Here is a 13,155-nt window from a genome sequence, read left to right as displayed (position 1 = left end):
CTGGAGTCTTCAGCAACTGGTGATACTGTCCTCTGGGCTGATGGTAACTTTTTTGATATATTCTAAGATTATATTGGCATTCATCACCCCCATATCTTGTTGGAGGCATTGCCCAACAGGCTCAAGATCAGTTGTGAGATGCTTCTGAAAGTCTTCCTCTTCTCAAAACAACATATGCATATTAAATAACTATTCTCTAGGAATTCAAGCTACCAGTAAACTTTAAAACTCTATGAATCTAGTGGAGAATGCCACCTGAACTGTCAGTAAGATTTTTTTTTTTCTAATTCATTGCTTCAATTTAGAAAATCGTTGTTTAATGAGAAAGTACAGTGTTTTTTTAAAAAGTTATAAAATGAGCCCAAGTTAAGTGAACTGATTCATATCACCATCTCAGTTTCTCAATTGGAGACATGAGGAAAGACATGACTCATGCAGTCGTTGATAAAAGTTAAAGGAGAAGACATTAAAGATATTTAAAAGTTTTTGCATCAAACTTAAGAGTTTGGGTCCGGTAAACACCCTCTCATGAGTTTCAGTAAAGAATTTCAGGGGGTGATCTTATGATTGCCATAAACTTTCTTGCACATTGAATACCTACTTTTGGGAATGTAAAGGTTAATCAGTGATAGAAGATAGGCAAGCAGGAAGCCCAAGAATTCAAGGGAAACATGCCTGACTAAAATTTATATTCAGTTACTTGTAGTTAGAATCATACAGGTTGGAAGGGACCACTGAAGACAATGATCAGCTGATTTACCCTCAGCTGGAAAAGAGGGGTACAACAAAGTCGGCTAGCCTTCTCCCTCCCTTCCCCAGACATTCCTATTTGAATTGAATCCTTCATGGATTATTCTGCAAGCCCATTATTTGAGTCTGAAGTTGGCCTATGACACTCCAGTTCAGCCTTGCAAGTGCCTTTGTATAGGCCATGGTAAAGGTAACAATCAGTATGTCTTTTTAAAGAATTAACTTATAATAATCTTGAAAGGGAAAAGCAGAAACTGTGAGATCTCTTTTTGCACTCTGAATCGGGAGACATTGTTAGGTTTGATTCTCCTCTTATATATGGAGACATTATTTCACAGTCTTCTTTTAGGTAGTAAAAAGAATAGTAGGAATCCAGGCAAAATAAAAAGTTATCACTAGGAGCTCATAACTTGTCAAGAAGTTATATCTCAGTTTTACTGAGAAATGTATTTTAAACAATAAAGACTTTTTAGAGGAATATATAAAGAACAATTAGAACTTCTTACAAAGTGTGTGGTGTGACAGTCTTCAGAGAGCGTATTATCAGCTTCAGGAAAAGCTAACCCAGACGTTTTATTTCTTGTATTACCAGGACATTTTCTGAAAAGATCATCTCTCTCGCACGGATTAAGCAAATCGGCTCCAGAGAAGGCTTAAAATGACAAAAATTAAAAAGGCAAAGGAAAGCTTCTTTGTGGTAAACAAAACCACAGTTAACATATTTCTTAGTTGCTGTTCAGTTCCCACCATCCCTGGGGCTAGCTATTTCTTCCATCTGCAAACTGAGTATAATTTTTAGCTCTTACCAAGCAGTGGCTAGCTCATTTCCCCTTCCTTGGGTTAGCATCAAAGGAGTGCCTCTTTGTGAGCTTGTAAGCTCCTGTTGAAAAAGCAGTCTGGATGGAGATGGCTGAGGACTTTCAGAGGTCTGTAGAAAACTGCAGAATGTTCTCTAGAGGGGGAAAATTGATCAGGTAAGACTTGAGTAAGGATTTTCATTTCCATAACATGATTTTACTGAAACACTCAAGAAAGGCACACGGAATGTTGCTCAGGGTCTCATCTTTATTTAATTTTTCTTTATGTTGCTTTCGGGTTTTGGGTTTTGTTTTTTACAAGACTGAAAATCGGTTCTAAGACACGAGCTGGAGAAAAGCTGAAAATAAAAAAGTTCACGTGCTCTAAGCAGTATTTTTAGCTTTGAATTAAGGTCTGGAGTGCATGATAGGCCTATTGGCTGGATAATGTTCAGACAGACTATTTTCAGTAGAAGGAACTTTGCTTTGAGGTCATATTAAATGACCTGAGCTCTAGATTTTGTCACTTAGCAAAATCATTACATGAACCACTAAGTGTTTCATGATTAAAGAGCAGCTTTTCACTGGTGGAAGGTCACAGGTAGTACCTGTGGGTCCTTTAATTTGATAAGCTACTTTTAATGTGTATTTTGTATTGCATCTATGAAGATGAAAGCTGTGAGGAAGGCATGGAAATTCGTCCAATATAGAACATATGCTTAAGGTAAACAATGTTCTTTTCCTGACACCATAGAGGAGTTTGAAATTGTATTTTGAGGACTCTTAACAGCTTGTTTGTGTCTTAGTAAGTCAGTCCCTAGTTCCGTGTTTGGTTGCTTTGTTAGCGATCTTGTCTTAAATGTAAAGGAAGTTGAATGTTAAAACAAGTCTGCTTTTCTTTGCGGGGGGGGGGGGGGGGGGAGGATTGTGATTAAGGCTTTTTTTTTTTTAGGTTGAAACCACAAAACAAACAGGTTTCTAATTCAATCATGGTGCGGGAATGCTGGAAAACACAGGAATTTTGTAAGGCAATTTGGATATTTTAGTGATTGTTTCAATGATTTGTAAGTCACAGCTTGCATCACTAGGATAATACTCTAACTTTGGCCTGAGAAGGAGGTGTTGGATTGAAAATAAAACAAACTGTGCAGCTGCTGGTTTAAAGAGAGTGTGTCTGTGTGTGTGTCAGTGTGTGAGATAACGTCTTTTTTTTCCAGACTATCATGATGGGATAGCTCTGCAGCCCTCTGCAACAAGCTCAGGCTGTCTACTGATTAAATAAAACAGTATGTTAATTGCTTACACCTTAACAAAACTCCACAGTTGCCATCTCCAGGCATTCAGGAAAAAATAACAGAGCTGTCTCCCTTGGAGTCGTTCTGTTCCACTTCTGGCAGCAGACAGCTTTATTTGTAAACTTAGCGTTTTGCAGGCTGCAGTGTGTGGTAATCTGGGGGCAATAATTCTGATAGTAATAATACTCATCAGAAGTTGTTATTTATTAAGCCAGCTGACATTTAGGAAGAATAGCCTGAGCTTGCCAAGTGATTCTAGCTCATAGCTGAAGAGCATGCTACTGGTTAGAGCATTTAATCAGCAACCCAATGTCCGGGCCCTGGGGGCACCGATGGGCCTCGGCCTCCCCTGGGTCCTTGCCCGCACTCCTGCTTGGGGGCCCAGGAACCTGTTTCAATTCAGCCTGGGGCCATCAGTCCGTGTTGGAGCTGTGTTACTGGTGTGCCTGTTCCAGTCCAGCTGCTGCAGGGGTGACCTGGAGCCTGCCTTTGCCCGATGACTGCTGGGCTGTCTGTGGGACCCGTTTCTCTCACCATCTGTGCAGAGGCAGCAGGTAGCTGAGCAGTGCTGGCCCTGGGGTGAAGCTGCTGTCTAAGTCACTTCTTGTCCGGTCCCTCTCAGTGATGGCCAAGCTGCAGCGACCTAGAGCATCTTTATGGCCAAAACGGAGCCAAGGAACATTTTTAGTGACTATGGATGTTCTTGCTGGAGATGCTGCTCCAAAGCTGCTGGATTTGCCTGCCTTGGGCTGGCAGAAGTGATGAGTTGTATGGAGCAAGACCAAAGCACTGGCTGTGGTGTAACCCACAGCGCTGCTGTGGGAGGGTGACTTGCCTTTTTGCTTTACTGTCCCTGTGACACAGAGATGTGACTCAAGAAGCATTTGTAAAGTGAACTTGTTAAGTGCTTTTAAAGTAAACAATTTCTGTCCTTCTATCCTCATGGGTAACACTAAAGATAAGACCTCCCACTGATTTTAGTGAATGTGGGATTGGGCTTCTGACTGATGTTCTGTCTTACTAACTTCAAATAAAGTTTTATGCTTAGGTAAAATAAACACTAGAAGACAAAACTCATTTTAGAGAATAACTTCACTAAAAACAAATTTGCATATCTTTTGCTTCAGTTAGTAATGACTGACTTCTTAAGGAAATGTGGTTATTTGATTCACTTATCATTGAGGTGCTTATTGTATTAGGTAACAGGCTAAGAGGGATCTTTCATTCACAGTGCAGGTCTCTTAATGCTTCTATATTTATTCTGTTTAGTTTTGTGGGAACTGCTAGGATTATAAAAATGTAATATTTGGTTTAAACATTTTAATGATGTGTAAAACTATGCTGTACCACCTTCTTGGTTAAGGTGGTGCAGTGGGAAAACAGGCATTAAGAGCAGGGATCAGCAGTGTATTAGAAGTACATCTGGCTTTTATTAGGTGTAAACTTCAGGGCAGGTGCATTTGGGTGAAATTTTTTGTACTGTAAAGAAGTGAGAATTTTTTGTTCTCATTGAAATAGCTTGCAAATGATGTTGCTCTATATGGGATGCTCTTTTGAATTTGCTTTAAATTACATACATAAAAATATGTAGCATGATCTTCTAGACTGAACAAATTAGGTAGATAACACAAAAAGGAAAACTGGATTTTTTTTTTCTTTTGTTGGTTTGTGTGAAACAGAGAATAATCAGCCTGAGAAGAAATGTTAAAAAAATCTATTGCCTGTCTCAAGCTGTTCGTTTCCTATGGTGTTTAGCATTGTAATTCATTTAGAGGGTTTTTTTTTAACCTGCTAGCAGTGTATCCCTAAAGAAAATACTTTTCCCTCTTGTTTTGCTGTTATTTCTGAAGGTAGCCTTAATGATGCCTGTGAAATAGTATGGCTTGCTTTATTTTATACTGTTCTGCATTGATAGCAAAAGACAAAGAATGCACTGAATGCATTATTTCTATTCATAGGGACATAATTGGTCATACAAACGTTCCTGAATTAAGTAAATATTTATTTGATTTGGGTACTTGCTGTAATATAATACATGGAAGTATCGCACAGTAGTATATCTGAAGAAAAAGCTACTTGAAAAGGATGTTTTAAGATACAGCGGATATATCTCTATTCTTTATTTTATTTTTGCTGAGGAGCCTAAGTATACCCAATTCCTGTTGTGTACAAAGCCAGGGTATGTGACACGGGGATGTTATCAAACCAGCTGTGTTCTCTTAACAGTGTCCAGCCTATTTGCTTCTCCTGTTGACTGTAAATAAAAAACTTTAAATCAATGGCTCTTCCTGGTATAGAGACTCTTTCTTCCTGAATTATACTAAAACATTACTCCTTTGCAAAGGAGAAAGGAGCTAAAAATGAAGAATGCAATGTTTTCTTCTTTTTGTTTGGGGGGGGGGGAGGTGGTGGTGGTGGTGCAGCCAAATTTACAACTAGGTGAGTAGAAAGGAAGAAATGGATTTTATATATTTTTGCCACCTGTTGTAGAAATCCATCTGAGCTATTGCAAAATTTGTAAGAAAGAGCTCCTGAGAGAAAGATTGAGGGCATACATGTGTTTTTCTCATTCTGATTTGTTTGGGAGGATTTGGGTTTCATTTTGGCCATCTGCGGCATAAGGAAAGTGCACGCTGCCTGTGCGGTGATGGGGCAGTGGAAGGCATGTGGAGTTTCTTCTTATTAGCTTCATCACAAATGTGGTGGCAAAAAAGAGCCTTTCTTTTTAATGTAACACTTGCCCTACTTGCTCTCCTCTTTTTTTTTTTTTTGGTACTTCTTGCATGTGAGTGAGGACTTGTGCAGTGCCTTTGGCAGGTGGATGGAAATGTGAGAGAAGGCTCTTCTCAGCCTCCTTGATGGGCTGATCCTGTCTTACCCTGCCCGTACTGCTTCTCTTTCTTAGGGAGCTCAGACTCCAGGCAAGGAAATTTTCCTTAGTTTAAGGAAATTAATTAAGCACCACTTAATTCTAATTCTCCAAGCAATCCATCGTTTTCACATACTTAAAATTGATCGTGCATTTTTGGGTGCTTGAGTCTAAAAGAAAATAATTTGGCCCTTTTTGTTCATGAAAGAGAGTCTCTGTCTCTGCTAGCACTGCTGTATTTTCATTGCCGTCTTAACTGCTTTTGAGACAGAAGAGAAAAGTCAGAGTAATCACAGCTACTTAGTCCAGTCCGTTGTTTTTTTTCTGGAGGAATATTCTGTGTGCCAGGAACTCAGAGGCCATTTTAAGACATGCTTGACTTTCCAGTGCTCCCACTATGTTTTCCTCTGTCCTCAGCAGCACGCTTTGTTAGGAGTTCTGCACCCATTTTTCTGTTGTTAAACCATCTTCACCAAGGCCAAATTATCTCTCTTCTTTAGAGTTTACTGACCTTCCAGTTCACTTTGTTCTTTTATGTAAGGGGAGGTCTTCATATATCCGGTGCTGATGTGTGTACAACAATGCAGAATGTGTTACTGTTGTGGGAAATCCTGTAGTTCAGCACCACTGAATCAATCTTACCTTACCTTTATCACCTTATTTTATTACTTTTTCGTACTGGGGATCCAAAACTGGATGTGATATTGCAGACACGTATTCCTGGAGTGCGGGCTAAAGGCGAATAATCGATTACCCCAGGATATTCTTAGCCTTCCTTTCTGCCAGGGCTAAGTGCTGGCTAATGTTTAGCCCACTGTCTGCCCAGACCCCCAGGTCCATTTCAGAGAGCTGTGCCCTGGGTAGTCAGTGCCCAGCCTGTCCAAGGGATTAGCCCATCCCAGGTACAGGACTTGCCCTTGCTGAATTCCATGAAATACGTGTGTGAAGTGGTGGAAGGGTTTTGGAGGTGCGTTTCATAAGCTTGTGGGATGAACATGCTATGTAGTTTACATTTTTATTCCAGTGGTTTAGGAACTTTTGGAGTTCTTCCTAAGTCATACCTGATTTTAAAATATTGTTATAAATCAGAATAGGATAAACAAATAATTTTAAATGTATTTTCAAATCTTGGAATACTTTATTAGTAAAATAGAGGAAGAGAAAAAGATGCAATTTTGTGCATGCTTAGTGGTTTATGTGTTACTCCTTCACATATGCTTATTTTTCTTAGGTCCTTAGTGGTTGAAGTGATGTCTAAAATGCTCCATTTCTAGCAAAGCAGAAGTGTCCTGGTAGTGAAATGTTATGCATGTGCATGTAGCCTCTTACAAGCAGAGTTGTACCATTCCAGCCAGCATACTAATCATAAATATTGTTTTAATGCTTTTGGCTTTGTACCTTTCTTACATTTTACGTCAATTATTTCTCTAGGTATTGTCAGGTGTCTGAAGTGGTTGACCAAGACCTAAGGACGTGGAACAGTGGTGAGTAAATGAAATTCAGATCATATTATCTGGTATTTTCACATGCTGTCTGACTCTGAAGTTTGACTGCTTTTTGAGGGATGGAAGATGTGCAGTAGGTTATGCCTTTTGAATATTTTCTTCTGAGCACCAAGTTCCTGTTCAGAGCATTCATCTGACTTTTTTAAGCAGAGATTTTAAGAAGGTGAAGAGGAGGTAGTCTCAGTGACTGGTTTTGATAAGTGAAACCTCGTCGCCACCACCATCTTGACTTAGAAAATACTGAACTTAAAGTATTTCAAGCAGAATAGTTCAATCTATACTTGTTGAAGCAGTAACATACACTGTCACCCATTGTATTAAATGAGTAATGCATGAATCCAGGCTTCTCAGAATCATACCAGTGTATACATTCAGCAATTAAAAAATCAGATATCATTCTAGAATACATGGAAACCTGAGGTAAGTTAATAAATTACTGCAAACTGAATTTTTTCTTTCTTTAAACCCCCAGGCTTGTGGAGTTTGGTTTAAACCATGCCTGTGGTTAACTCCTCCTTGGCAAACTGTGGTGTCCTTTATAAAGATAGATCATTTTGTTGATCCCCTACACCCTGCTCATTGCTGATTCTTTGCATCCTGTGAGCCAGTTATGTACCTGTTGTGACTAGAGAAGAACGCAGGAAGGATCTAAGTACGAACTTTAAAAATTCAAATACTTTAAAAAGTGAGTTTTGTTTAGTAATGTGTTTATAAATATATTATTTGCACTTCCCTGGCTGTAGGTCTAGGCTGGCAAAGAGAGCCTTACAAATGCAGAGGTGAACTCACCAATTGTTAATTGTACTTAATAATAATAATAAGAGTAGTAATAATAATAGTAGTAATAATAATACTACTTTGAAAAAGCAACTGCGTTTTCTTGCCAAGAGATGGTTATTTGGAATAATGTAATATTTCTATTTCTTTGGTTTCCGTAGCAGAGCCAGTTTATGTGAAATATTTTGTGTTTACGGGATCTTGTTTGATTTCAGTGCTGTTGGCAGCAAATGTAAGTTTTTAGCACATTTGGTTGCATGTGCTGTTGACTTTGGTGACCGAGAACCAAATGCAATACAGTGAGAAACTCTTGCCTTGTTTTTGTCTTCTTTTTTGCTTTAATGACGTCTGAAAATTATGTTTGTGTAGTTCTTAATTTCTAGAAATACCGTTTAGTTAAAACTTTGAAGGAATTCATCAGTTTAGAACATTTACCTTCATGTAGTTCTATATTTACTATCTTCTTTCTATTTCTGCTTGTATTTTACCAGGGAAAGCAAATAAGTGAATTTTAAGTGAATTTGTCAGTTAATTTTGGATAGTTCCTTTTTGCCTACTGTTTATCTACCCCATGCCCCCATCCTCCACCCCCTGACAATTATCAGGACTAAACTGCTGTATTCATCGTGTCATCAGTGCACAAGTGAAATGAATTGCTAGTTCCTGTGCAGTTTCCATCCACCTTATTCCTCCTTCTTGATAAGAATGAAACTTGTTATTTCCTACTGCTGTTAGTGTTTGCCAGGGTCTTCAAGAGTCCTCAAAAATAAGTGGTACATCTTCTGGTGTTTATATTAGTTCATTTAGTACTCTAGACTAAATGTTACAGGTCCTTGCCCACTTTGAATGTGTTCAGTTATCTAGGATATTTTTGGTCACAGTGGATACCAGAAAGACCCAAACAACATTCAAGTTCCCATAGAAAAATCCATGTTTTGCCCTTGCCCTTAAGTGTAGTCTTAATAGGAGCCACATTAAATTTCAGGATCGTGAAGAACTGTGCAAGAAGGAATTCAAACTACATGGAACCTCATCAACCAGTCTTGTCCTTGCTGAGATACCTACGTGTGTATGGATTTATGTGGCTTAATTTACCTATGTGCCAGTGTGACACATTTATTCATGCTCTGAGTAAGTTAGGTGTTCCACAACACACAAGTGTGCCACTATGTTGAAACAGATGTATTAACCCAACAGGTACCACTCTAGTGCATGCATTATGTGATCCCACAAAAAGCTGGAACTATTTAAAGTTTCTTAACAAGTGTACAATGGACAGTTCTGGTCTGTGCCTCTTCACATGTAGCAGCTGATAACGCCATATGCCTGGTGTTCGGAAGTCACTTGTCCCAAACATTCTGAAAATAAAAAATATCCTTCTGTCACGCTAAACATGCCTATCATTAGGGGAAATTCAAAGAAAATATATTCAGTGTTTTTAAAAGTAACTCTAAAACTTGCTTATGACTGCTGCTTGTTGGTGACTCACATGTGTTTAGAAGTCTTATAAACAACTTAATAATTAATGTGAAGCAACTTCTGGTTTTTTACTGACATTTCACTGCATGACTTCAAACTGAAATAATTTCCTTCTTTACAGACTGCTGATACTTGTTACTTTATGATTAATATGGTGGCTGTTCTGGTGGGATGCTGTGATACGAGGCCCTGATTCACCAGAGAATCATAAGATAAGCATAATGGCTATTGAAACAGTTAAAATGCTATTTGTTTAGAAACTAAGGAGGTGCTTAAGAGTTGTGTCGAACAGGGAAAAAGCTGAAGCACCTTTTGCTAAACTACAACCTTGCTCATATTATAGATTATAGTGAGATGCCTTACCAAGTTTTCACAGTGGTTGCAAGGGCTGAGAACTGAACTGTGTACTTCATGGTTCTCTGTCTGGTGTTAGTACATCGTAGACAGCTTATATAGCTTAATCTAACAATGAATATAGGTATTCATTCTTGCAAGTTTGATGCTCTTTAAGAAGCTGCTAGTTAAGAATTAAAAGAGACTTCTTATTAATTTAAAATTGCTTCTTGGGTAGTGTTACAGATAATATGACCTATTTTATAGTAATGTGCCTCGGACCAGTTAAGAGGGGAGCCCTATAATGCTTAGCAACATAACAAAAACACTAGCACATGCATTAAGAGTGGAAGCTAACTTAAACAACAGCTTGAGCAACTGTCAGCAGCAATAGGTGGGAAGTCAATGTAGAGGGTTAAGTGATGGTAAAATTGCATAGTTAATAAGAAGAGTTCTGTGCAGATCTGATATGTTGAAAGAAAATTGAAATTATAACTTTCCCTTCATAACGAAATATGTAAATATAGTTTCTCTCCAGATGTGCTAATGAGCACAGCAAAGGCTAGTTGAGTTTTCTTCATAGGCATTGTCTAGGTTGTCTCAGGGAAACATTTGAAAATAGGTAAGCGCTTAATTGCATAAAAATCTTCACTTCAGTTGCAATAAAATAATTAATAAAATTGTAACTGGAAGCAAGAAATAAACAACCAAGATAAAAATTTAAAGGATGACATTACCTTCTGATAAGCTCTTAATGAAGTCTTTGGTATTTTTCTCTTTCTTCTTCTTTTTCTCCCCACGGTTTCAATTTAATTTTAAGAGCATTCACATACTCCCTGACTTCTATGTATGCTCCTTTTTTTTGCAATATGAGTAGGGTACAGGCTTATAGTGCCTTTTCTAATAAACAGGAAAGATAGACTCCGAAATTGTATTAGGCAACAAAGCACCAGTTATTATATGTAAAATTAAAACAATATTAATCAAGAATTGACTGCAGGGGTGCTAAGCTTCTTCCAGGACCTGCACATCACAGCTGACAGGGATCCACACTCCAGTGAGATGCCTCAGCAAAGGTCAGATGCTGCGCTAGGTGTTGGTGTTGGACATCTCTGGAAAGCAGCAGGCATTCATGTGGTTGGGGAATGTTAGCCTGGGGACTCCGATGGTTGATAGTGAGACTAGTCCTTGAAGACTGGAGGTTTGACCCCCTTTTAATAGCTGAAATTTCACTAGCCACTTGCCAGTATTTTTGCCACAGGTTGATACGTAAGTGCAGTTTTTGGACCATGGAGTTTTGGCATCCCAGCTACTCTGGAACCTCCCAGCTGATGTGACAAATATTCTTCTGTGTTACATGAAAATAAATGTTTTGACCAGCTAGTGTGGTTCCTCTTCAGGTAATAATACTTCCCTAGCTTTCCTGCATAGGGTCCCAGTTGGTAGTGCCTCGAGGATGAGGGTTGTGCTTCTGGCCTCGGGAACAACTGGGAGAAACGAAGGTGAAGGAAAGCAAGACAAGTGAAGGTCTTTCTTTCTGGAGGTCTTTCCTCATGTCGTGATAACCCACAGAGAAAGGAAAGTTGTGGTTAGCTCAAGGTGTTCTGTCATCTTATCTATGTGCTGAACTTTGTCTGCATCATGACAGTGCTTTGTTACTTCAGAAATTATGTTCTAGGTTTCTGATGAAGCCCTGTCATATCTCAAGCCCAAAACAAAAAAATTGGTAATAGTTTTGAGGTGACTAAAAGGTCCCTGTGTGTTAATCCTATGTAGTTCACAGGAGAATACAAATAGGGACAGGGAGTTGATTTTTGGGTTTTATGTTTGGTTTGGGATATACAGTTTTCTTTATATCAGAACAGTTTTGTACTACGTACATAACAGCACAGAAACAGGGTGGGTTTTACTGTAGCCAGTGTTGCTCGTTTTACTTGTTTTTGTTAGCAGCCAGAGTAAATAGGAAGTTATATATTTGTACTGCTTTTCCTCTACGAGTAATCTCTTTTCTGTGTCTGTGCTTTGCCCCTTTTTTTTTTTTTTTTTTCATATAATTTATCTTTGTTTACTCCTTTGGAGAACTTTAAGGTGATTTTAAAGCACTAGTCCAAAATTGCACCCCACTTCCATTTAATAGAAACAAAAATAGCAGTGGATGTTTTTTCACTTTCTTCCCTTTTGTCTGTCTGAGGGGAGAGAGGATGAGTTACCAAATCAGGAAAATATTAAGGTTTGGAGTTCTTTCCTTGGAAAGGCACTGGGAACTTTCAGATGCTGTAAACCACACTGAACTGATAATTTGCTTATGGAGCAACAAATACAATGGCTAATTTTAATTTTGTTATTTCTGGAACCTAGTGCAGTTCTTGACATGGAGGTGCCATACCACAAGCAGTGAATAAATAGCAGTTGCAGCCACAGGAAGGAGTGTGGCATAGCAGATAGAGCTGCCTGTCCTAACTCTTGCATTCAATTTCTGCCTCTGTTATTAACCTGCTGAGTAATATTAGGAAAGTTAATTCATTTCTTACTCTTTTCGTCTGTTTAGATTGCAAGGCCTTTTGTCCAGATACTGCACCTCAGTTCATCTTACTGTGCTTTGGTGCCTGTGGAGTCCTTCAGTTGCTATAGTATTACTATTTCTACTTGCAAAGTTTCTCTCATGCTGTGACATTAACTCTCAGGGACTCACTGTGTGATGTGGAATCCTGAAGACACCTGAATATTCATTCTGCAAGAAGAAAGCTAGTAATACCATTCAGAGCATGATTTAATGTTGCATATGGTCTTGCACAACTGCAGGCTGATGCCAAAAGGGGCAGTGCTCCTTCAGCTGTTTCTTCCCCTCTCTCGCATCAGCCCCCAGCCCCAAGGTAAGCAGCTGATTCGATAAAAAGACCTAGCTGCCTGGGAAGGAAAACTACATCAGATAACTATGCTGGCCTGGCTTGTCCTGTGGCTGAGAAATTACCAGATGTAACACGAGGGACAAAGAGGGAATAAGCAGCTGGAAGTAGGTGGGGAGAACAGTACTGTTTCTTTCAGCAACAGGTAATAAATACACCAGATGAGACATAGCATGAAAACCTAGGCTTATTAAGAGCTGCATTTTACAACCAGATTTTGAATGTTGCAGAAGAATGGCTTGCAATGGATGTGGCAGCCCAACTTCAATTCTGCTGATGTTAGTTGCTGCTGTTACGTATTCTTCACTGGAAGTATTTTTTTCTTGTATAGCTTTATAATTGGTTTTTCTGAAGTAGCATTCATCTTTGTGATCCACATTACAATTTCAGGGCATATTTCTGATGCCTAAATATAACTTTGATTTTATTTAATTTTAATTTAAA

General features: G+C 38.8%; 1 protein-coding gene across 8 annotated transcripts in view; it reads left to right on the top strand.

The window, feature by feature from the left end:
- The window catches only part of LHFPL2 (LHFPL tetraspan subfamily member 2), a 129,049-nt gene that overhangs the window by 58,160 nt on the left and 57,734 nt on the right, over nt 1-13,155 (top strand). For 4 of the 8 annotated variants that reach the window (XM_087742007.1, XM_087742008.1, XM_087742009.1 and 1 more), the window contains one exon: nt 7,143-7,195. Coding sequence is in view for 1 of the 8 variants with exons in the window: in XM_087742012.1 (XP_087598138.1) it covers nt 1,651-1,724; nt 7,143-7,195 (127 nt within the window). In the remaining 7 variants the exon portion in view is untranslated. Of the gene's footprint in view, nt 1-1,489; nt 1,725-7,142; nt 7,196-12,573; nt 12,679-13,155 lie in introns of those variants that run through there. The other 4 variants (XM_087742006.1, XM_087742011.1, XM_087742012.1 and 1 more) reach the window with 3 other exon arrangements.

Source organism: Nipponia nippon, unplaced genomic scaffold (assembly GCF_047370975.1).
Source record: "Nipponia nippon isolate SJK-2023a ecotype South Korea unplaced genomic scaffold, ASM4737097v1 scaffold_8, whole genome shotgun sequence".
Classification (NCBI taxonomy): domain Eukaryota; kingdom Metazoa; phylum Chordata; class Aves; order Pelecaniformes; family Threskiornithidae; genus Nipponia; species Nipponia nippon.
Note: the sequence above shows the minus strand (reverse complement) of the source record. Positions and strands in the feature narration are given on the sequence as shown.